At 43.9% G+C, this 23,365-nt stretch overlaps 1 protein-coding gene across 2 annotated transcripts in view; it reads left to right on the top strand.

Moving 5' to 3' along the window:
- Positions 1 to 23,365, top strand: part of LOC126469967 (uncharacterized) — a 552,724-nt gene that overhangs the window by 124,874 nt on the left and 404,485 nt on the right. The window contains exon 1 of one of the 2 annotated variants that reach the window (XM_050097391.1): positions 15,732 to 15,955. The exons of the other annotated variant lie outside the window; for it this stretch is intronic. Coding sequence (XP_049953348.1) covers positions 15,880 to 15,955 — 76 coding nt within the window. The 5' untranslated portion in view covers positions 15,732 to 15,879. Of the gene's footprint in view, positions 1 to 15,731; positions 15,956 to 23,365 lie in introns of those variants that run through there. 2 annotated transcript variants of the gene reach the window in all.

Raw genomic sequence — 23,365 nt, forward strand, 5'->3', positions numbered from 1 at the left:
AATGAGTTAAACTTCGTTTGATTTGCCAAGGAGGTCGCAACTACATCGATGAGCAAAAACATTATGACCAGTTGTTTAATAGTGTGTTGGTCCACTATGCAAACACAATATAGCAGGGATTCCGCTTGGAATGGACTCTAGAAGTTCTTGACAGGATCCAGAAGTATGTTGCACCAGGTGTCCGCGTACAGGTCAAGTAAGTTCCACAAATTACGGGGTGGCGATTTACTGGCACGCAGCTGGCGCCCGATAAGTGTTCCAATGGGTACAGATCAGGCACATTTGCGGCCATGACATCAATGTGAGTTCACTATAATGCCCGTCAAACCACTGTAGCACGATTATGCCTTGCAACATCGGACAGTTATCCTGCTGAAAGATGTCATAGCCGTAGCGGGAGACTTCAAGTATGAAGCGTTGCAGGCGCGCTATAATGACTGCCCAATCGTCTCTTTTCCGCTTACATTCTTTCCTTGCTGCGTCACGTGACCAAAACACCACCAGGAGGTATTAAAGTTCGCGGTGAGCAGTGGTCATAATGTATTGGCTCATCAGCGTAGTATTGGTTGCTTGCTTCAGACGGTATAACACAATAAGAAAAAAAACTGCTTCAGTAAAGTTGTAATTGTGGTCAGTTTTCCCCGCACTTACATATAAATGCTATTAGACTGAGACCACATTTTGATGAATACAATTCCGCATCTTATAACTAAAGTACGTTTCACCACACAAACAGCCGGCCGCGGTGGTCTCGCGGTTCTAGGCGCGCAGTCCGGAACTGTGGGACTGCTACGGTCGCAGGTTCGAATCCTGCCTCGGGCATGGATGTGTGTGATGTCCTTAGGTTAGTTAGGTTTAAGTAGTTCTAAGTTCTAGGGGACTGATAACCACAGCAGTTGAGTCCCATAGTGCTCAGAGCCATTTGAACCATTTTGAACCACACAAACAACTAGCGAAACTAACGCGGTTTTAAGTCGCAATTCTGTGATGTGCATGGAACGACTTTCGATGGTACAGTAAGTAAGAACAATTTGAAAAGTAAGTGAACAAAAGCAAATAGTGTAATAGTTCTAACGAACATTAGTTTCGGAATCAACAGTGGCATATGCATGGTGGAAAGCGTTTGACGAAAAGAAAATTTTTACAGTAGGCGGACCTAGTTTCCAAAATTAAATATCGAAGAAATTTTTAGATATCAAATTTTAAATATCTGCCTATTAATGACATTCACAATTATGTCGAAGTGTTGTTCTCATCTCGTCGTTCACTGAACAGTGACTTGCTTTTTCAACTAGGACAATCGTCAAATAGCTGTGCGATTTGAGACATTATTTTATTTTATTTTCACAACCAGTTTCGGCAACTCAATATGCCTTTCTCAGGCCCCATATACACCTCATGAATAGACATTCAAAGGTGTCGATATTGGCATACTGGACCCATCAGCACTAGAGCTGGAGGTGGGGCCTGAAGATAGCATATTATATTGCCGAAACTGGTTGTGAAAATAAAATAAAATAACGTCTCAAACAGCACAGCTGTTTGGCGACTTTCCTTGTTCAATGTTTAACCAGCTTCTGTCCTGCGTCCACAACGGTTCAACAGAGAGTTACATGCTTTGTTCATTACAGACAGCCTTTTCTAGGTAGTATCCAAATAACGAGAAGCTTCACATTACCAGACGCTGTAAATGGTTCTTCAGTGTCGACAATAGCCTGCAAGAAAAAGGAAATTTCTTTTATGTAGGACTTAACTTCCTATAAAAATGGTAGCATTAGAGTCGAATTACCTCGCAAAGAAGGGAACTATTGGAGACTCCGTACGATCATTATCCTCGAGTGATGCAGTGGGCTGAAGCAGATTCACATTTCGAAATCCTGTGCTCTCGATTACGAATCTATATTTTATCTCAGCGTCGGGACGGGTTATATGGCACACCTACGATTGCTATGCTGCCGCTCCCACACGCTTCGAGACTCCTCAGATTTCTGCTTCGTTGGCGCCCATTTATCTGTGTTTGCTTTGTGTCTGCCGGCGGCAGTGCGAACCCGGCCACACTGACTTGCAAACGTGTATGCGCCGACTGTCGATGCTGGGTTGCTGTTTAACTCATCACTTTTCAGCCTGTAGACGTTTAAAGTCTTGCTGACCAGTGCTCTTTTGATACAGAAATTAAGCTCACGTTTGATGATAATATGGGAGAGAATAGGCTGAGACCTCCCATTATTCAGCTACATTAGTTTAGGAGAACTATGCAAAAGTGATTCAGGATGGCTTGTTGCTTACTATTAAGACCACGTTGTTATAAAAAATTCACTCGCTAGGAGAGAAGGAAGATTAGGGTTTAAAGTTATTGGAAACGGAGCACAAGCTCTGATTCGACAAAGACGAGAAAACGCACATCTGGGTAACTGGTAGGAAATTTGGATTTTGCTGCAATTGAGTGCTAGTCGATAGGTAGAACTTTCGCAGTTCAGCAACACAGAGAAAGTTACTTTTTCCACAAGACATCTGTTTCTAAGAAATGAAATGCTTTGCGTATGGAGTCACTGCAAAGGATTTGCCAGACGCTCTGCTACACCGATATAACTAAGAACTCAGTTTCAAAATGAACGGTATATCTTACGAGTCACAAAAGCGAATGAATTTAAAAATATTCGTTTTTTCTTGTATTGTTAGTCTGCATAATTTCGCACTTTAACGAGAATTTTCTAATAATCAAGAATACTACTCTATCCCGTGTAAATCAAATCAAGGTTTCATACATGAGTTATTAGTTGTCGACAGAATATTAAGGAATGCTGTTTCACAATGAAGCTAATAAAAGTTTCTCGTAGCATCTGCCTATGGAGTTTGATGAACATCACCGATTTGCTTAGCGGATCCATGATGGAATACACCACTCTTATTTGAATATTTTTCAGCTCCCCAATCCCACTTGGTAAGGGACTTACTTTGCCGAGCGGTACTCAAGAACTGGTAGAACGAGGGTTGTGTAAGCTCTCTTTTTCGCTTTGAACAACATTTATTTAGAATTCTTGCAGTGAATCTCAGTCAAGCATCTGGCTTTACTGCAAGAAGTTTTATATGGTCGTTCCACTTTACGTCACTCCAGAATCATACAGCTAGATATTATCAGTAGTGATTGTTTCTAGTAAGCGATCATCAATTTCAATATAAAAAAGTAACAAGTCTGTCGGCCTACTTATGTATGCACAATACACTAAATCTGCTTACAGTTAGGGTCAACAGCGCGCTCTTGCGCCAAGCGCCGATCCTTTAGAGATCTTCCTGCATTTCGTTACAATTTTAACAATTTTATTTTGCTGTTACTTCCCAGTATACAAAAGCATCATCCACGAACAGCCCCATGGATCTTCCCGTGTTATCCACCAAGTCTTTTGCATGTAAATAGAGGACAGCACTGGTTGGGTTGTGTTATTTGGAAAAGGAGGCCAGACAGGGAGGTCATCGGTCTTCGCAGCTCGTGATGGTGCTGTAGCGTTCTCGCTTCCCACGCCCGGGTACCCGAGTTCGATTCCCGGCGGGGTCAGGGATTTTCTCTGCCTTGTGATGACTGGGTGTTGTGTGCTGTCCTTAGGTTAGTTAGGTTTAAGTAGTTCTAGGGGACTGATGACCATAGATGTTAAGTCCCATAGTGCTCAGAGTCATTTGAACCATTTTTTTCATCGGTCTCATCGGATTAGGGAAGGACGGGGAAGGAAGTCAGCCGTGCCCTTTCAAAGGAACCATCCCGGCATTTGCCTGGAGCCATTTAGGGAAATCACAGAAAACCTAAATCAGGATGGCCGGACGCGGGATTGAACCGTGGTCCTCCCGAATGCGAGTCCAGTGTGCTTGCCATTGCGCCACCTCGCTCGATGGACAGCAATGGTCCTGTTACACCTTGTGAACTCTGTTAAGATCACCGTGCTGTATTTCATTCTAAACCACGACAGCGAAACAGCATAAAAAGCTTATTTCGACAGAGGCCCAATTTGCGTAAAGCACGCTCGATGCGTGATTGGTGTGGTCAATAGGACTGAGGTCACGTGGATCACACCTGTGGCGTGCAATAGGCGAAGAGAAACGGATGCAGATGACCGAGCAGTAGGCACAGATCACGTGGATGCTAACTATCGGATGGTAATTCTAACTCCATTCATGGATATTTTTCATAAATATGCGTTACAATAATTCCAAGCTCTGGTCAGTAACTGCGTACATATTACTAAAGCTTTTAGAAAATTGTCGTCTTCCTACCAACTAAGCACAAGAATGACATAGGGTATGAAGACGTTACTTTGTATTCATTTTTTGAAAGACCTAAATGAGAATAGATGTAATCATAACCAATATCATGTTCTAGCGTATGTTTGCGCCACGCAGCACATACACTGAAGAGCCAAAGAAATTGGTACACCTTCCTAATATCGTGTAGGGCCCCCGCGAGCACGCAAAAGTGCCGCAACACGACGTGCCATGGACTCGACTAATGTCTGAAGTAGTGCTGGAGGGAAATGACACAATGAATCTTGCAGAGTTGTCCATAAGTCCGTAAGAGTACGGGGGGAGGGGGAGCTCTCTTCTGAACAGCACTTTCATCACTGGGGAGTTTGGTGGCCACCGAAAGTCTTTAAACTCAGAAGAGTGTTCCTGGAGCTACTCTGTAGCAATTCTTGTTGTGTGGGATGTCGCATTGTCCTGCTGGAATTGCTCAAGTCCCTCAGAAAGCACAATGGATATAAATGGATGCATGTGTTCAGACAGGATGCTTTCGTACGTGTCACCTGTCGGAATCGTATCTAGACGTATCAGGGATCTCATATAACTTCAACTGCACACGCCCCAAACCTTTACACAGCCTCCACCATCTTGAACAGTCCCCTGCTGACATGCGAGGTCCATGGGTTCATGAGTCTGTCTCCATACCCGCACACGTCCATCAGCTCGATACAATTTGAAACGAGACTCGTCCGACCAGGCAACATATTTCCAGTCAAGTCCAATGTCGGTGTTGACGGGCCCTGCTAAGGCGTAAGGCTTTGTGTCGTGCAGTCATCAAGGGTACACGAGTGGGCCTTCGGCTCCGAAAGCCCATATCGATGATCTTTCGTTGAATGGTTTGCACGCTGACACTTGTTGATGGCCTAGCATTGAAATCTGCAGCAATTTTGCGGAAGGGTTGCACTTCTGTCACGTTAAACGATTCCCTTCATTTGTGTTGTTCCCGTTCTTGTAGGATCTTTTTCCGGCTGCAATGATGTCGGAGATTTGATGTTTTACCGTATTCCTGATATTCACGTTACACTCGTGAAATGGTCGTATGGGAAAATCCCCACTTCATCGCCACCTCGGAGATACTGTTCCCGTCGCTTTTGCGTGGACTATAATATCACGTTCAAACTCACTTAAATCTTGATAACCTGCCATTGTAGCAGCAGTTATCGATCTAATAACTGCACCAGATACTTGTCTTATACAGGCGTTGGCGACTGCTGTGTACTTGAATAAGCATGCCTATACTAGTTTCTTTGGTGGCTTCAGTGTATTCACGCTCAGCTAGTGTTAGGTAACGTTACCGACTTGCTGTAACTATCGGATTGTATGAACAACACAAACTCCTAAAAGCTTCTTGTGGCGGGTGACGACACTTAGCCTTACACCTGGTTGTACTGCGCAACTCTTGCAAGTACTTTTCTACTTCTTATTTTTCTGTAAGCGACTCTGTTATTGATATCTTCTTTTCTCCTCTCTATTACGTTGTTACCGAAAGCAGACAGAAACTTTTCCTCGAGTTTTGACAGCGTATCTATTTTCTCCAAGGAAGAAGGGCTAAAGTATAAAATAACGTCGACATTGCATTACAGGCTCATATCGACAAGAGTGGGGAAAGAAATCTTCTTATGCGTTACTGAAGGAATAATTCTACGATTCATGTAATCCGCTTTAGGGAAACATGGAAGTTCAAAATCGTGATGACCGGACGGAGATTTGAATATCGCTCCATGAGTATACGAGGATAGAGCCTTTTCACCGTTCCATCTTACTCGGTTTCTCTAGTGTCTAGACAATATTTGAAACTAATCATAGCTGTCAGTTAAATGTGTTCTCTTTGGTCTCAATGACAGAAACTGAATACTGACTACCGACCGACCACTGCCTGTGTGTATTCCATAATCATCAACAAGCGGGTTGACATAGTGGTTAAGACAATGAACTTGCACTGGTCTGGAGTAGATTCTAAATGCCTGTCGGGCCATCCAGAATAGGAGTCTCTGAAAACCTTGCTATTGAGACTTTTTGTACAAAGAATACTACTGCGTAATTGGAAAAGAGCACAGGCCACTGCTGTTTACAAAAATGCGAAGTAATGGAAGCACATTGTTGCAAACCAGTGCCACTGAATTCCATCTGCTACAGAATTCTAGAGAATATTGTGAACTCAACCATTATGACGTTTCTGGAGGGAAAGAAGAGTCTCTCCAAAAATCAGCACGGATTCAGAAAACCACTGGTTTAGAACACAGGTTGCTTTATTCATATCAGATATCAGACACTGCAGCTAAACAGCTAGATACCGTCTTCTTACGTGTCCGAAAGGCCTTCGGCACTGTACCACATCGCCCACTACTACCACCCAATATATGATAATACGGAGTATCTTCGCAGATATATGATTGCATCGACTGAATATTTGAGTAATAGAACCCAGAACGTTAAACCAGACATGGAAGGTTCACGAAACGAATGTAATATCATGTGTACCGTAATAGTATCTCTAATGTTTGCAATATAAACAGACGATTTATCAGATATGATCACTAGCAGTATCAAATAGTTTGCTGACGACTCTGTTGTCTACAGGAAAGTATCGTCGTTGGAGACACGTGAGATCTAGAATTGCACTACTTTAGGGGTAGTATTGCCACTGGGCGGTTGCTAAAAAAACGCGGAGTGGTTGAAAGGACCGAGTGGACGACAGAAAAAATTGTACATAAATCCGAAGGACAAACCGAGAGGAATCTAAAACGTGAAAGGGTACGAACAAAATCACAATAACGAACCCTGATAAAAAACCGAGAGCAAGCGAATAACTGTGTACGAGTAGTAACGTGGACGATCAGAGACTTTTTGATACATCGACACAAATGGACTAGGAAAGCGCACACGCTATCGTCGTAGCTTATGCCACCACAGGACCTTGCCAACTGACGCGAAGTCCGTACCGCCGGCGTTACGGCCACGAAACTTAACAATTCAGGATGGCCAAAGCTGGTGCGTTTATCTCAATATCGATGTCAAAATCCGGCAACGATACTAAATAAGGAAATGGAGACAAGCTTGAATAAAATTTCTGCTTAGTATAATGAACTTAAGCTCTGTTTAAACGTAGATGAATGCAAGATAATACTTATAACAAGGAAAAGGAAGTGAGTAGTACCCGATTACAAGATTAATGGTCAATTTCATCAGCAAATCTACGGCCACGAATGCTTTCCTTCGGGGCTACAGAAATATAGAAATCGCATGGGGAGGTATCAGTATTGTATAGAGGATGTGTAACGGCTTCTCAGTCAAACTTCGGCAGCGTACTCATAACCACCTTGGCAACATGCGGGCCAACGGAGGTTTCGCTGGAAAGCCCTTACACATCTTCCGTACCGTCCCGATCTGCCCTAACGCGATAACCACATTTTTGGAGCCCTGAAGAAAGATATTCGTGGTTGTTAATTTACTTGGGACGAAGATGTGAACGCCTGGGTACAATCATTGTTCCGTGGGAAACTAAAAACATTTTTCCATGAAGGTGTTGACTGTCTTGTCTCACAGTGGGATATATATATTAACAATTATAGCGATTACTTTGGACGTAATACAAAATTTACTTACTTTGTATCCACGAGCCTCGTTTTCATTTGACTGTCCCGTATATTTAGGCCATTATGAAATGGGATGAATACGTAGAATCAGTATCAAGGAAGGCGATTGGAAGGCTTAGAGTTGTTTGAGAGCCGCGCGGGGTAGCCGTGCAGTCTCAGGCGCCTTGTCACGGTTCGCGCGGCTTCCCCCGTCGGAGGTTCGAGTTCTCCCTCGGACATGGGTGTGTGTCCTGTCCTTAGAGTAATTTAGTTTAAGTTAGATTAAGTAGTGTGTAAGCTTAGGGGGCGATGACCTCAGCAGTTTAGTCCCATAGGATCTAAAAAGACAAAAAAAAAAGTTGTTTGAGAGGTTCTAGGAAAGTGCAGTCCATATGTAAAGGAAACTGCATAGTAGACGCAAGTGTAACAAATTCTGGAATTTTATTCCAGCGATTGTATTCCGCATCAGGTAGGTATGTCAATAATGGCAACAGATATCGCATGAATTCAAAGATGCACTACTGGAAACGTTACAGGACGGTATAGTACTTATGGAGGTGTAACACAAATGTTCGAGGAGCTTAAATTGGAATTTCTGGAAGGAATACCAATATTCTTTCCAAAGCCGTGTCCTAAGACCTTTTTGGAAGTGGTAGGGAGGAATGACAAGCAACTGTTCATTAGAGTGTTTGCCTTCCAAGATTTATTAATCGAGTTTTACTCGCTGTTGCGATAATTTTAATGATGGAAAGAGAAAAGTGAACATGGAATTTTACCGCAAAACTTTTAGGCTTTCGCTATGGAATACTGGAGTCGCTAATGACACTCTAATGAGGGAGTTTGGCATGTATACGTCAGCGTCGGCTACAATGCGTAGAATTTGGCTTTGTGGCCCTAAAACACGCAGTAGTTGGTAACATATCACCACAGAACACGACATTTAAGTACTTGCTACGCGCGAGGTAGCCGTGCGGTCTATGGCGCCTTTCCACGGTTCGAGCGGCTCTCCACGTCGGTGGTCCGAGTCCTCCCTCGGGCGTGGATGTGTGTGTTGTCGTCAGTGTTAGTTTAAGTTAGATTAAGTAGTGCGTAAGCCGAGGGACCGATGATCTCAGCTGTTTGGTCCCACAGGAACTTACCACAAATTTCAAGTTTCCTAGTATTTGCTAGCAGCATATCAACTTGGAGCCGGCTGTATGTATGTGCATGTTCTGGAGGACAGCGGTTAAAATCCAGATCCTACCACCTAGGTCTGGATTTTTCTTAGTGTCCATACTTCGTTTGACGCATATGCCGAAATAGTTATTTTGAAAAGAACAATTCCGATTTCCTTCCACACCCTTCCTCAAACATTGACGGCATACCTAACCATCTCGTTACCGATGGGACGTGAAACACAAATTATTCTTATTAATACTAACAGGAAACCACAACAGTTGTGGTGATACACATGCATCATGTAACGACCAGTTACGTTCAAAAGAACATCATCACGATACACAGCCAACAGGCTTCATAAAAAATCCCCGTAGGGTTGGGCCAGTACCATGACTTACGAAGTCTAGTAATCTTACATAGCGTTAAAGGCAAATTTTGCAACACGCCATCATCAAACATTCCGTCAGCAGTCTGGTAGAGGCACGCTGAGCAGTAAGTGGAGGAAACTTGGCAATCTATATACACCGGAATCGAGTCTAACGTAAACAACATGCCAAGCTGCCTGCAATGACTGCTCGCCATGCGTCTGTCACGCACTCGACGGAGTGTTTATGTGATCGTCCTCTTGCAGAATCTGACTTAAACACCACGCAACGTAACTAGACTTCTTAAACAATGGTATTGGTTCAACTCTGTGGGGAATTGTTATGATGACCGTTGGCTGTAGAACATGATGATGTTCATTTGAACGAAAACGATCGTTACATACTAAATGTGAATTAATGCAGCTGTGGTAGTTTCTCATTGATATTCAAGGCTTAGTATTCTTCCTTAACAATCATATACAACCGTTCGTTCGACGAAATATCGGTACCCAAAGACTGGAAAGTTGCACAGGTCACACCAATATTCAAGAAAGATAGTAGTCGTAAGCCACTAAATTACAGGCCCATATCATTAACGTTGACATGCAGCAGGATTCTGGAACATATATTCTGTTCGAACATTATGAATTACACAAAGTCAACACGGATTTAGAAAACATCGTTCTTGTGAAACACAACTAGCTCTTTATTTACACGAACTCTTGAGTGCTATTGACAAGGGATTTCAAATTGATTCCGTATATTTAGGTTTCCAGAAGGCTTTTGACACTGTACCACACAAGAGGCTTGTAGTGAATGGTTCAAAATGGCTCTGAGCACTATGGGACTCAACTGCTGAGGTCATTAGTCCCCTAGAACTTAGAACTAGTTAAACCTAACTAACCTAAGGACATCACAAACATCCATGCCCGAGGCAGGATTCGAACCTGCGACCGTAGCGGCCTTGCGGTTCCAGACTGCAGCGCCTTTAACCGCACGGCCACTTCGGCCGGCTGCTTGTAGTGAAATTGCGTGCTTATAGAAAATCGTCTCAGCTATTTGAGTGGATTCGTGATTTCCTGTCAGAGAGGTCACAGTTAGTAGTAATTGAGGGAAAGTCATCGAGTAAAACGGAAGTGATTTCTGACGTTCCGCAAGGTGGTGCTATAGACCATTTGCTGTTCCTTATCTATATAAACGATTTAGGAGACAATCTCAGCAGCCGTCTTAGGTTGTTTGCAGATGATGGTGTCGTTTATAGACTATTAAAGTTATCATAAATTCAAAACAAATTGCAAAACAATTTAGAAAAGATACCTAATGGGGCAAAAATTGGCAATTGATCCAAAGTAACGAAAAGTGTGAGGTCATCCACATGAGTGCTGAAAGGAATCCGCTAAACTTCGGTTATACGATAAATTAGTCAAATCTAAAGGACGTAAATTCAAGTTAATACCTGGGAATTACAATTACGAACAATTTAAATTGGAAGTAACACATACAAAATGTTGTGGAGAACTAACCAAAGACTGCGTTTTATTGGTAGGACACTTAGAAAATATAACAGATCTACTAAAGAGACTGCCTACACTACGCTTGTCCGCCCCCTTTTAAAATACTAGCCGGCCGCGGTGGCCGAGTGGTTCTAGGAGCTGCTACGGTCGCAGGTTCGAGTCCTGCCTCGGGCATGGATGTGTGTGATGTCCTTAGGTTAGTTAGGTTTAAGTAGTTCGAAGTTCTAGGGGACTGATGACGTCAGATGTTAAGTTCCATAGTGCTCAGAGCCATATGAACCTTTTTTTTAAATACTGCTGCGTGGTGTGGGATCCTTACCAGGTAAGATTGAAGTTCAAAGAAGGGCAGCACGTTATGTATTATTGCGAAATAGGTCAGATGGTACCACTTAGATAATACAGGATTTCCGGTGGACATCATTAAAGCAAAGGTGTTTCTCGTTGCGGCGGAAACTTCTCACGAAATTTCAGTTACCAACTTTCTCCTCCGAACGCGGAAATGTTTTGTTGACGCAGACCTACATAGGGAGGAACGACCACCATAATAAAATAAGGGAAATTAGAGCTCGCACCGAAAGATATAGGTGTTTGTTTTTTCCGCGCGGTGTACGAGATTGAAATAATAGAGAATTATTGTGAAGGTGGTTCGATGAACTCTCTGCCATGCAGTTAAATGTGATTAGCAGAGTATCCATGTAGAGGAGGTATATGTAGTATTTCAACGGAAGCATTAGCGACATTACGTGAAATTGGGCGGCAGATTACAACAAAAGACGAATGGTAGCTTTGGGCGACGAAACAGTGAAGCCTGCAGACGATGAAATAGGCAAAAATACAAGTCCTAGTGCAAATCATGGAATAGCACATGAGGTACTAAATGCAACAGACGAGAAATGAAAAGAAAAGGTGCAGAAAATGAACCACGCAACAGGAAATACAGACGTCTAAGATGAGACTGTCATAAAGTGCAAAATGACAAAGCTGGAATATCTACTAGACGAATGTTTGACTGTGGGAAAGGTAGATGCCGCCTATAGGGACGCAGCTACATAAATTTTAAGAGCTCAGATGGCTAGCCAATAGTATAAAAAGAACAGAAAGCTGAAAGACGGAAGGAGTACAAAGATGTCAGTTCTTGAAGACAATAGTATAGAAATGAGAGGGGAAGAAGATCAAGATGAAATGATACTGCCAGAAGTCGATAGAGGACTGAGAGATCTAGTCGAAAGAAGGCGCCTGGAGTATACGACATTCACTGAGAATTATAAAGATCCTTGGGAGAACATATTAGAAAACTATTCCACCTGGTGTGCGAGACATATGAGACAGGCGAAACACCCTCAGTCTTCAACGAAAATGTTGTACTCGTAATTCCAATTCAAATGAAGGTCGGTGCTGATATATCTGATTATTACCAAACTATCGGCCTAATATCTCATTTTTATAAAATACTGACACAAATTGTTTAAAGAAGAATGGAAAAACTAGTAGAAACCGGCCTCGGGGAAGGTAATTTCTGATAACAGAAACAGGAACATGTAAGGCAGTACTGACTCAACGACGTATCTTAGGAGAAAGATTGAAGAAAGCCAAACGCCCATTGATATCATTTCGAATTCAGAGAATTCTCTGGGCGATGTTGACTGGAATACACTCTTTGAAATTCTGAAGATAGCAGAGATAAAATATATGGGTCGATGAAAAAGTTTTCGTTTGGGAGCATTGCTCCAGGGTATATGCAACCCTGCGCGACTATGATGCGGGTATACAAGCACCGACATGAAGGCACGGGTCTTGTGTGGCCTTCGAACGGAAACTTCGTCCTTTATATAGGGAGATAAAGATTATCCGCCACGTCTATAGAAACCAGATAACAGTTGTACGACTCGAAAGACGAGGAAGGAAAGCAGTAGTTGAGAAGGGAATGAGACAGGGGTACATCCTAGCGCCTCTTTCATTCAGTCTGAACATTAGCAAGCTGTGAAGCAAACCGATGATAAATTTGGGAAATGAATTAAGGTTCAAGAAGAAGAAACAAAAGCTTTTAGGTTTGCTGACAACATTATAATTCTGTTAGAGACAGTAAAGGACTTTGAAGAGCAGTTGAACGGAAAGGTTAATGTCTTAAAAATAGGCTATAAGATGAAAATCAACAAAAGTAAACCAAGCAGAATGAAGTCGAATTAAATGAGATGATTCTGAGGAAATTTCATTAGGAAATGAGACCTGGAAGTAGTAGATGAGCTAAATAACTCACAGTGGCTGTAGTAGAGAGGATATAAAACGCAAACTTCGCAATAGTAAGAAAAGTGTTTCTCAAACAGAGAAATATTTTCCCATCAAATATAATTTTCCATTATTTTTGAAGATATTTATTGGAGTGTAGCCTTGTACGGAACTGGAAATCTGACGATTAGCAGTGCACACAAGAGGAGCATTGAAATTTTTGAAATGTGGTGTTACAGAAGAATGCTGAAAATTAGGTAGGTAGATCTAATGACTAGTGAGGAGGTACTGAATCGAAATGGGGAAAAACGAAATACACAGCGCAATTTGTCCAAAGGGAGCGTTCGGTTGGCAGGGCACATCCTTAGGAATCAAGGAATAGTAAATCTGGTATTTGTATCTTTTGAACGAATTGACTGAGAAGCTTCAATTTTGTACACTGTCAAGGGACCGTAGATCTTAAAACGTGATACAAAGGTGACTTGATACGTCTGTCCATTGCTGAGAAGAGCGGTTTTTAACGGTTGGACAGATAGACGGATGGACGACAAAGTGATCTTTTAAGCCTATGAGGGTTCAGTTTTTAACGATTGAGATACGGAACCATAAAAAGAACTGAGCGAAGTACTCTTCGATGAAATTTTAACTCATTGCATCGCTTCCCGTAAATATAATGGGTGCGTTGTGATATCCCTAAAAGTCAGTGCTCGAAGAATCTCCGAGCGTGCCTTTCCTGATTGTTCTTCACAATGCATTATTTCCGAGCAGCGATGGCTTGAAGTGAGTTGTTCGCTCTTTAAGTACTTCGGCGAACAGCTTTATGGATGTTCGTGCTTCCACGAAGTGCTAGGTGACTTGCAAAACATATTACAGGCGTGATCAGTTCCTATACGTTCGTTGTTGCAATGTACTTCCGTAGTTGTCATAATAGCGAAATGTTGTCGTAAGTTTGACTGATGAAGAAATGCTAGGTCTGTTTGAAGAATCTAGTCGCGAAATAGAAGATTACGGTTTTGAAATCGTTGACAGTAATTCTGAAACGGACGGTTATCTACTTATGTCCATCATCTTTTAAGTCCAGTTTTTGGAAGCGATAACGTCCGTCAAGTATCTGGGTGAGATTATTCGAAATGATCTCAAATGGAATGATCAGATTACACAAGTAACGGGTAAGGCGAACTCTAGATTGCGGTTTATTGGTAGAATCCTGAGGCGATGCAGTCCTTCAACAAAGGAAATAGCTTATAATACGTTGGTTCGTCCAGTCTTGGAGTATTATTCGCCTGTATGGGTCCCTTACCTGTTGGGCCCGATTCAAGAGATTGAGAAGATCAAAAGAAGAGCGGCAAGATTCGTGACTGGTACATTTAACCATCGCGAGAGCGTTACGAATCTCCTAGAAAGTTTGAAGTCGGACACACTTGGCCGAGCGGTTCTAGGCGCTACAGCCTGGAACCGCGCGACCGCTGCGGTCGTAGGTTCGAATCCTGCCTCGGGCATGGATGTGTGTGACGTTCTTAGGTTAGTTAGGTTTAAGTAGTTCTAAGTTCTAGGGGACTGATGACCTGAGAAGTTATGTCCCGTAGTGCTCAGAGCCATTTTGGGACACACTTGCAGATAGACGGCGCGCTAAACAGAAGGGGCTGCTCACTAAATTCCGAAATCCGATCTTCACCGAGGATGTAGAGCACATATTGTTACCACCAGCTTTCAAATCGCGCAATGATCACGATTCAAAGATAAGTGAAACAAGAGCTTGTACTGAGGCATTCAGGCAGTCGTTTTTCCCTCGCGCGATCCGCGAGTGGAACAGAGGGGGGGAAATATGACTTTGGCGCGAATTGTGCCCTCTGCCACACACTGCTTGGTGGCTAGCGGAGTATATATGTAGATATGTAGAAGCAGGAGCCACACAAAGAAGTCGAAAAAGCTTACATCAGGGGGACTGCAGCAGTCACTGTGGGTCGATTCGAATATGTTAGATGTCATGCGACTTCCGCACAGAAACACTGACGAATAAACATACAGAAAAAAAGTGGTCACCGCAGCTGACAGGTATATGGAGGACCTAGGTTCGATTCCTGGTACTGTCAAGGATTTTTCTAGGTGGGAAGACTGGAGCGGAGAGCGGGCTGCCTCGTGAGGCCAATTAAGGAACTACTTGACGAGTAGTAGCTGTTCCAGGTCACGAAAGGGGCCAACGGCCGGGAGAGTAGTGTGCTGACCCCACGCTCCTCTGTACCACATCCATTGACGTCATTGGCAGAGGATGACACGGTGGGAGGCCGCCACCGTTGAGCCCACTAGAGCCTGTGAGCGGAGTTTACGTTTACAGTATAGATGCAGAGACGCAATGGCGGCTCAGAATAGTTCGAGAAGGCTAAAATGAAAGACGGCTGTGGGTTACAGGTCAGCCTGAAAACCAGATCCGGAAATGTGATGTTTATACCGCGAAGGCGACGGATTGGGCGTTTTTGCAGGGCTAGATAGGCGCCGAGAGCTCGCAGAATTTGGGCAGGCGGCGCGCGTCTGTGCGCATGAGCGGCGGCCGCTCGATGCGCCGCGAGAAGACGCCGCCGCCGCGCCGCCAGTCGGCCGGCGCTGCCCGCGACGCACCGCCACCGACGCCTACACCTCCCCTGCTGCCGGTGTTCACACAGTGACCGCCTCACGCCTCGCAGACACTCCCGCGCGCTATCTCTGAAACGTGTGTAGTGCTACCGACAGGATACTTTCCGCCACCGGAAGAGCAGCATGCAGTGGAGGAGGAAGCAGCGGGTGCTTTACGTCATCGGATCGGCCAACCACGCCCTGCTCATCAAGCAGTACAGTAAGTCTATTTCGGCGCGCGGCTGACGTCCCCGTGAGACAGAAAGGCCGGCGCAGCTATTTGCGTCGCGCTCGCCAGCGCCGGTAGCTCGGGTGCCCCCGCTCGCTGCTTTCCCTGAAAACTGCGCCTCTGCTAGTGCAGCTCTCCAGCTCTCCTGTCATGCCGGCTCCTCGCGCTGTCAGCGTCCCGCCTCTGACGTGTGCCGCGTTGCCGCCTCGTGCGTCTCATTCTGACAGGTACACTCCATTCTGCCGTCCGCTTCACTTATTCCCTTAGAAGCCTGTTACCGGCGCTGCCGTCGCGACGACGTCTGTAGCGTGAACCGGCAACGGTGGAAATATTCCGCTGATTCAGACTTAGGCAGGCGTATTCTTCTAAAAGTGACACTACTACGGCTCAGCCGTTCGAGTTGGCGCTCCTTCAACCTGTTGGCCTGGCGCTCGCCGTCCTCTTGGCAGCGTCCTATCGGCCTCTAAAAGACGCACGAAACACACACGTGCTCGGAACAAAAGTTTTCTCAATATTAGCGCTTTGGTGTCTCGGTATTTAGTAATTTATGTCATTGACACATTAACAGTCCGTATGCAGTTAACAGCCCTATGCCAAGTAAGTTAGCGGAACAGCTGTCAGACATCACGAACGAGATTTCTATAGTTACGCATTAGTTCAGGTAACAATTGCTCTTCGTCTTCTTGTTACGATAGGCTATGTTGCAATAGATTGTTTATTGAATCGTTTTAATTAATTGAAAAAGAAACCAACATCGTATATTGACATAGTTTAGCCCTAATGACTTTTCGTATAATGCCAGCCTTATTCTTGACATTGGTCGGAATCGGAGTCATCGAAAGTTTGGCTTCCACATTCGATTTAACGCATATAGCCATCGAGATATTTTTGTCGTCGACGATAACAGTACTCTCAACTTACTCAGCATACCGCATTGGTTTCTTTTTTTATACAATTGTCGATAACAATATTAATCAAAACTCTGAGCTTCCCCCTTGTTGCTAATAATCTGTGCTTTGAAAAAAGAATTTGAAGTAGACGCAAACGTAACCTGTGAGTATTTGTGGTCCCATTTTAGTAAGGTGTATGAAGCAATGCTCTGGTACCATTAGCTGATGCTTACGTTTTATAAATGAGGCAAAAACAACATGTAAACGCAAGTGAACGGTTGTATACACCTCGACCAGCAAGTAAATTTCAGGTAATCAGAGGTATGAGATAGACAGCTGGTCTGTAGGTAATGAAATGTGACGTAACTTTAGCATATATAATGTATTAAAACAGGTTTCAGACTTTGAATAAGTTACTATGAGCGTTTACAGTCACACTGTTTTGAGTGGAGTTTCCGACAGAACGCTTGTCATTAAAGAGGCATGAGTGGAAACTCTTCCACGTGATTGAGCTTCAGCCCTTTTGTTCAGTCTGTTAGTCAAGAAATAATGGATCAGTCTTTACTGTGCAATGCAGTCACTTCTGTTATGTTCCGAGGAGTACAGCAGACATGGTGCTACAGCATATGATACTGTTACTGGATACAATAGCGGAATATTTCCCATTTCTTTCAGACTGTACATATTTCTTCTTCTTCTGAAATTGATATTAAAAAATTACATTACGAAAACGAGTGATTAGGATTTTCCCAGTTGCATTATTGCTAGAATTTAATACTTATTTGATGTCTGTGTTTACCAAGCTATCCTTCACATTATTTTCGTCAGGTGTGGGGTCAAGTGCTGGTAGAAACTCTAGATTCAACTGATGAGTGCTTGCTTCGCAATCATGGTCTATACTGGTGTATACACTGTTGGAAACAATTCCCATCCTTATTCTGTTCTTCGCTGTGTTCCGTCTGTGCTCGTTATGATGGTTTGCACTTCATAGCGACCACGTAGAGAGCTCTGCCGACGAGGCGCCTCGCGCAAGCAATGACTTTACAAGACTGTCTCTAATACGTCTCTAAAACCTATTGCTTGAAAACTACCAATGGCATGAAATTATTTTATAATTTTAGAAGGCTATAAATGATATAAACTCACGCTCATAAATAAGGATGATTGCAGAATGGCAGAATGTGGTGCCACACAACGTGTCACTACACAAAACTGGCGCTAATAGCATAGGCACATAGGGAACACACACGACAGAGATCTGCAAGTCCACGGTATTGGTGATAAGTTGAGAAAACCGTTCCGAAATACAAGTGTTACAAAACGCCACTGTTTCCTGCGCATGTACCCCGACTTCAATATGGGATATGATCACCATGGACACGTACACAGACCGCACAACGGGTTGGCATACTCTGGATCAGGTGGTCGAGCAGCTGCTGGGGTACAGCCTCCCATTCTAGCACCAGTGCCTGTCGGAGCTCCTGAAGTGTCCTAGGGGTTTGAAGACGTGTAGTGATACATCGACCGAGAGCATCCTAGACGTGCTCGATGGGGGTTAGGTCTGGAGAACAGGCAGGCCACTCCATTCGCCTGATAGCTTCTGTTTCAAAGTACTCCTCCACGATGGGGCCGCGCGTTATCACCCCATTGCACCCCTGAAAAGGCCGCAATACTGGTGTAAAATGACGTCCCGATACACCTGACCTGTTACAGTTCCTCTGTCAAAGACATGCAGGGGTGTATGTGCACCAGTCATAATCCCACCCCGCACCATCAAACCACGACCTCCATACAGGTCCCTTTCGAGGACAGTAAGGGATTGGTATCTGGTTCCTGGTTCACGCCAGATGAAAACCCGGCGAGAATCACTGTTCAGACTATACCAGGACTCGTCCTTCATAACCTGGGACCACTGTTCCAATGACCATGTACTGTGTTCTTGACACCAGGCTTTACGGGCTCTCCTGTGACCAGGGGTCAGTGGAATGCACCTTGCAGGTCTCTGGGCGAATAAACCATGTCTGTTCAGTCGTCTGTAGATTGTGTGTCTGTAGACAACTGTTCCAGTGGCTGTGGTAAGGTCCCGAGCAAGGCTACCTGCAGTACTCCGTGGCCGTCTGCCGGCACTGAAGGGGAGATATCGGTCTTCTTGTGGTGTTGTACACTGTGGACGTCCCGTACTGTAGCGCCTGGACACGTTTCCTGTCTACTGGAGTCATTGCCATAATCTTGAGATCACACTTTGTGGCACACGGAGGGCCCGTGCTACGACCTGCTGTATTTGACCAGCCTCCAGTTGCCCTAGTATTCTACCCCTCATAACGTCATCAGTATGTGTTCTTTGAGCCATTTTCAGTACTCAGTCACCATTAGCACGTCTGAAAACGTCTGCACACTTACTCGCTGCACCGTACTCTGACCTGCACCAACACACCTCTGAGTATGTGGACTGCTGCCAGCGCCACCGTGCGACGACCGCAGGTCAAATGCACCGCATGATCATACCCCGAAGTGATTTAAGCCCGCAAACCGCCCACCAGTGCGTTGTTTCGCCATGTATCAGCATTATCCTTAATTTATGAGCATTTACGTCGTATGATCCTCTTCACAGAAGAATTTAATACTAGTTCTACAAGTTAAGAATGGAACGACTGGAAGAAGCCAATTTGCGGAATGATCAGTTTGGATTCAGGAGAAATGTATTATACGTGAAATAAAACTGACTCTGTGACTTATTTTAGAAGATAGTTTGAAAAAAAGCTTATTAACGTTTATAGCAGTTGTAGGTTTGAAGAAAGCTTTTAACAACGTTGTCTGGCATTTTTTTTTTAAATTCTGATGAAATGTTATCCACTACTTGTATAGAGTCCAGACTACAGTTATAAACTCGAAGGACGTGAAAGGGAGAGCTGTGAAGGAAACTAAAGATAAATTTGGGAATGGGATTAAAGTTAAAGGCGAAGAAACGAAAACTTCGAGTTTTGCTGACGACATGGTAATTCTGTCAGAGGCAGCAGAGGACTTGGAAGATCAGATGAAAGGATATACACAGGGTCATTATAATTAAATTTAAACTTTCAAACTGCTATAGAAATAACACCATTGGTCAGAATGACGCCAAATAGCAACGGAATTATATCGGAGAAGGGGGAAAACTTATGGCAGAAGAAAAATAAACAGGTACAACATGAAGCAATAGATGGCGCTGTAAGCATCATAATAGTTGTCGACTACAAATGAATCATACGACAATGCCTAAGGTGTACGTTTGACGTTAAACAAACTGTACTACTCAGTGTGCATGGATGTACAGGTGTAATACTGTTTTAGTTACGTAAGCCCATCCACCACGGCAAGGTCATATTACATCGGACGGGAAAAATCGTTAATTGTCTTGAGGCCAAAAACCGCATAAAAAGCATCACTCGGTTTTTACTTGCCCTGAGTCCAAAAAAACGCAATAAATGCATCTATCACGTCGGTTTTTAATTGTCCTTAGGCCAAAAAACGCTTAAAAAGCATAAATCAAAATCAAATCATGTTAGATATACTGTCCACCGTTTTCTGCAACAAGTTGAAATCGAGAAACAGCACCTTCCACATCTGATCGAAGTGTTTCCGGGGTCACGCTCAGAATGTGTTGCGTGGTGCGTGCCTTCAATGCAGCTAAGTATGCAATCGGAATACTGAACACAACATCTATCAGATAGCCCCACAGCCAGAAGTCACATGGATTAAGATCAGGTGATCGGGACGTCCAGGCTGTAGGGAAATGGCAGCTGATAATTCTATCATTTCCGAAATGGCGCTTCAGCAGCTGATTAACTGGATTTGCAATGTGCGAAGGTGTGCCATCTTGCATAAAAATGATCCCATCCACATATCCACGCTGTTGGAGAGCTGGAATTACGTGGCTGCGCAAACATTCATAGCGCTCACCAGTGACGGTACAGGTAACAGGACTGGAAGCACCGGCCTCTTCGAAAAAATGTGGCGCTATGATAAATGACGCCGCAAACCCGCACCACACAGTGACCTTTTCAGGATGAAGTGGTACTGGTTGCTTTGCATGTGGACTTACCGTTGATCATATTCGACAATTCTGTGTATTGACATATCCTCTCAGATGAGTGTGGTCTTCGTCTGTCCACAAAATCTTCCACAGCCAATCATTGTTCACTTCCGTGCGAGCAAGAAATTCCAAAGCAAAAGTCTCTCTTGCTGGCAGGTCAACAGGAAGCAACTCGTGCACATGGGTAATTTTGAATGGATAACAAAGAAGGATATTTCGTAGGATTTTACGCACCGTGCTCACGGGTATGTCCAATGTTCGGGCAATTCTCCGTGCATTACACGTTTGCACAACACCACTAGTCTCTTCCTGCATTGCTGTGGCCACTGCTTCTACCGACGTCGAATCAATTCATTTGCTCCCTCTACCAGGTTGCACGACAAAAGAACCCGTCGTTTCGAATTTCCGAATCATTTTCTCCAGACCCACGCCTTTTTTCAAACCCTTCAGTGTCCGGAACTTCTGCAGAACGACGTGTCCACAGTCATCATTCTTGTAATACAACTTTACAAGCAGAGCGCGATTCTGCATTGAGACAGTCATGGCGAAAGTCGCAGACTCGAAAGGATGAAAACCTGTGTACCCGTGTACCCATGTACCAACTTCAATGGGTCGTGCGCATGACAAGTGTTGTCATTTACGTATTCTGACACATAGAGCGACATATATTGATCAATTTTCATACTATTTTTTTCCTTCTGCCATATGTTTTCCTCCTTCTCCGATAATATTCCGTTGCAATTTGACATCATTCTGACCAGTGGTGTTATTTCCACAGCGTTTTGAAAGTTTAACTTTAATTATAATCGTCGAATTAAATCAGGCGATGCTGAGGGAATTAGATTAGAAACTTAACAGTGAAACAGCAGCAGACAAGCTTTGGATAATAATTTATAAGAAGTTGCTGTTTTCGGTATACAGACACTCAGTAATGAGAACAAGCTGGATCACCATTATTATGATAGAGGAAGCATTGGTTTATTTCTGCAACTTCTCTAATGCTACGAGGCAGCTTATTCTGCAGTCTCCTATTTACAGTACAGAACTTCGCGAAAAGACTTATGGTATGAGGTGAACAAGGACGAGGGGCTATTCGTTTATTTTAAGGCCGGTCGGTCTCAAAATGGAAACAATATTGAAAATCAAAAATGCTAATTTACAACAGTTATCTACAGCTTCCAGCTACTTCTCTACATAGTCGCCGCCCCGATATAGACATCTGTCGTTGCGTTGTACCTACTTTCCCATACCTTCGTCATAGAAGGCAGCCGCCTGTGTTTCTCGCCAATTCTCTCCGCCGCCCTGCAGCCCGTTATCTATGCCAAAATGTCTTCACAGCCATGTGAGCAGAGACAGAACTCAGAGTGAGCCAAGTCTGTATGATGGGTGATCAAACACCTCCCAGCGGCAACACTGTAGCAGCGTCTTCATTATATATGCAGTGTGCGGCCGAGAATTGTCATGAAGAATGAAATACGTGACAATTCCGTTATATGGGCTGCACGAAATCAGGCGAAATCTCTCAGCGGGCTTTCATAGTTGGCGGGAGACACTATTTTTCCATGCATCTTTACGTGCTCACTATGCGCACAGAACTGAAAAGAGGAAGTGACTCGATCGAGCGGCATACTAGAGACACTACCAACACATCTGTGCAAAGCTTCATCGGATTTTCACAGTGGCTTCCATTTCACAACCATTTAGACTTTAATAAACGAATGGTCCTCGTAATTTAGAACATATTTATCGACAGTGGCTTTGATATTGTTGATGTAGGTAAGCAAAGCTATAGAACGTATGTAGGAATTTGATTGCCATCTAGACGAATGGGTTAACATCAATGTATGTCAAACCTGTCATCGGCCAGTAAATGGTTGGGGTAGTTCTGTGTAGTAACGGTTAATGGGATAACCGAATAGTCTGTTAGTTATGTATCTAAAACAGCAATTTAGGGTATGATTTAAGCACCAAGACTTGTTGCAGTTCGGACATTGTTGTAGAAAATCAGAATAGTCGCAGATAATGTACGCTAAACAATTTTCATTGCATGTACTGGAAAACAACTGTTTTTTGAGTGATATGAAGTGAAGAATATTTAAGCTGCCACATACGAATAGCGTTTTTACGAGAAGACCTGCTGGTACAGCTTGATGCGTGGCGTGCTAGCTTACACGAAACAGGAAGATGACTCAGACCGGGAACGACCGCGCTGGTTTAACGACGAGCGTTACCCTGGTTAGCGGCCAGTCTAGATATGACTTTTAGGCGCTTTCCCATACCTGTCTCGCCAACTGCCTGTCTGGTTCCTCACATACGCCTCAGAAACAGCACATATGAGTACCTGAAACATGAAAAGATGTACATCACAGCACCCCTGTCGTAAAGATGATGATAGCGGTTCTAGGCGCTACAGTCTGGGACCGCGCGACCGACATGGTC

Source organism: Schistocerca serialis, chromosome 3 (assembly GCF_023864345.2).
Source record: "Schistocerca serialis cubense isolate TAMUIC-IGC-003099 chromosome 3, iqSchSeri2.2, whole genome shotgun sequence".
Lineage (NCBI taxonomy): Eukaryota > Metazoa > Arthropoda > Insecta > Orthoptera > Acrididae > Schistocerca > Schistocerca serialis.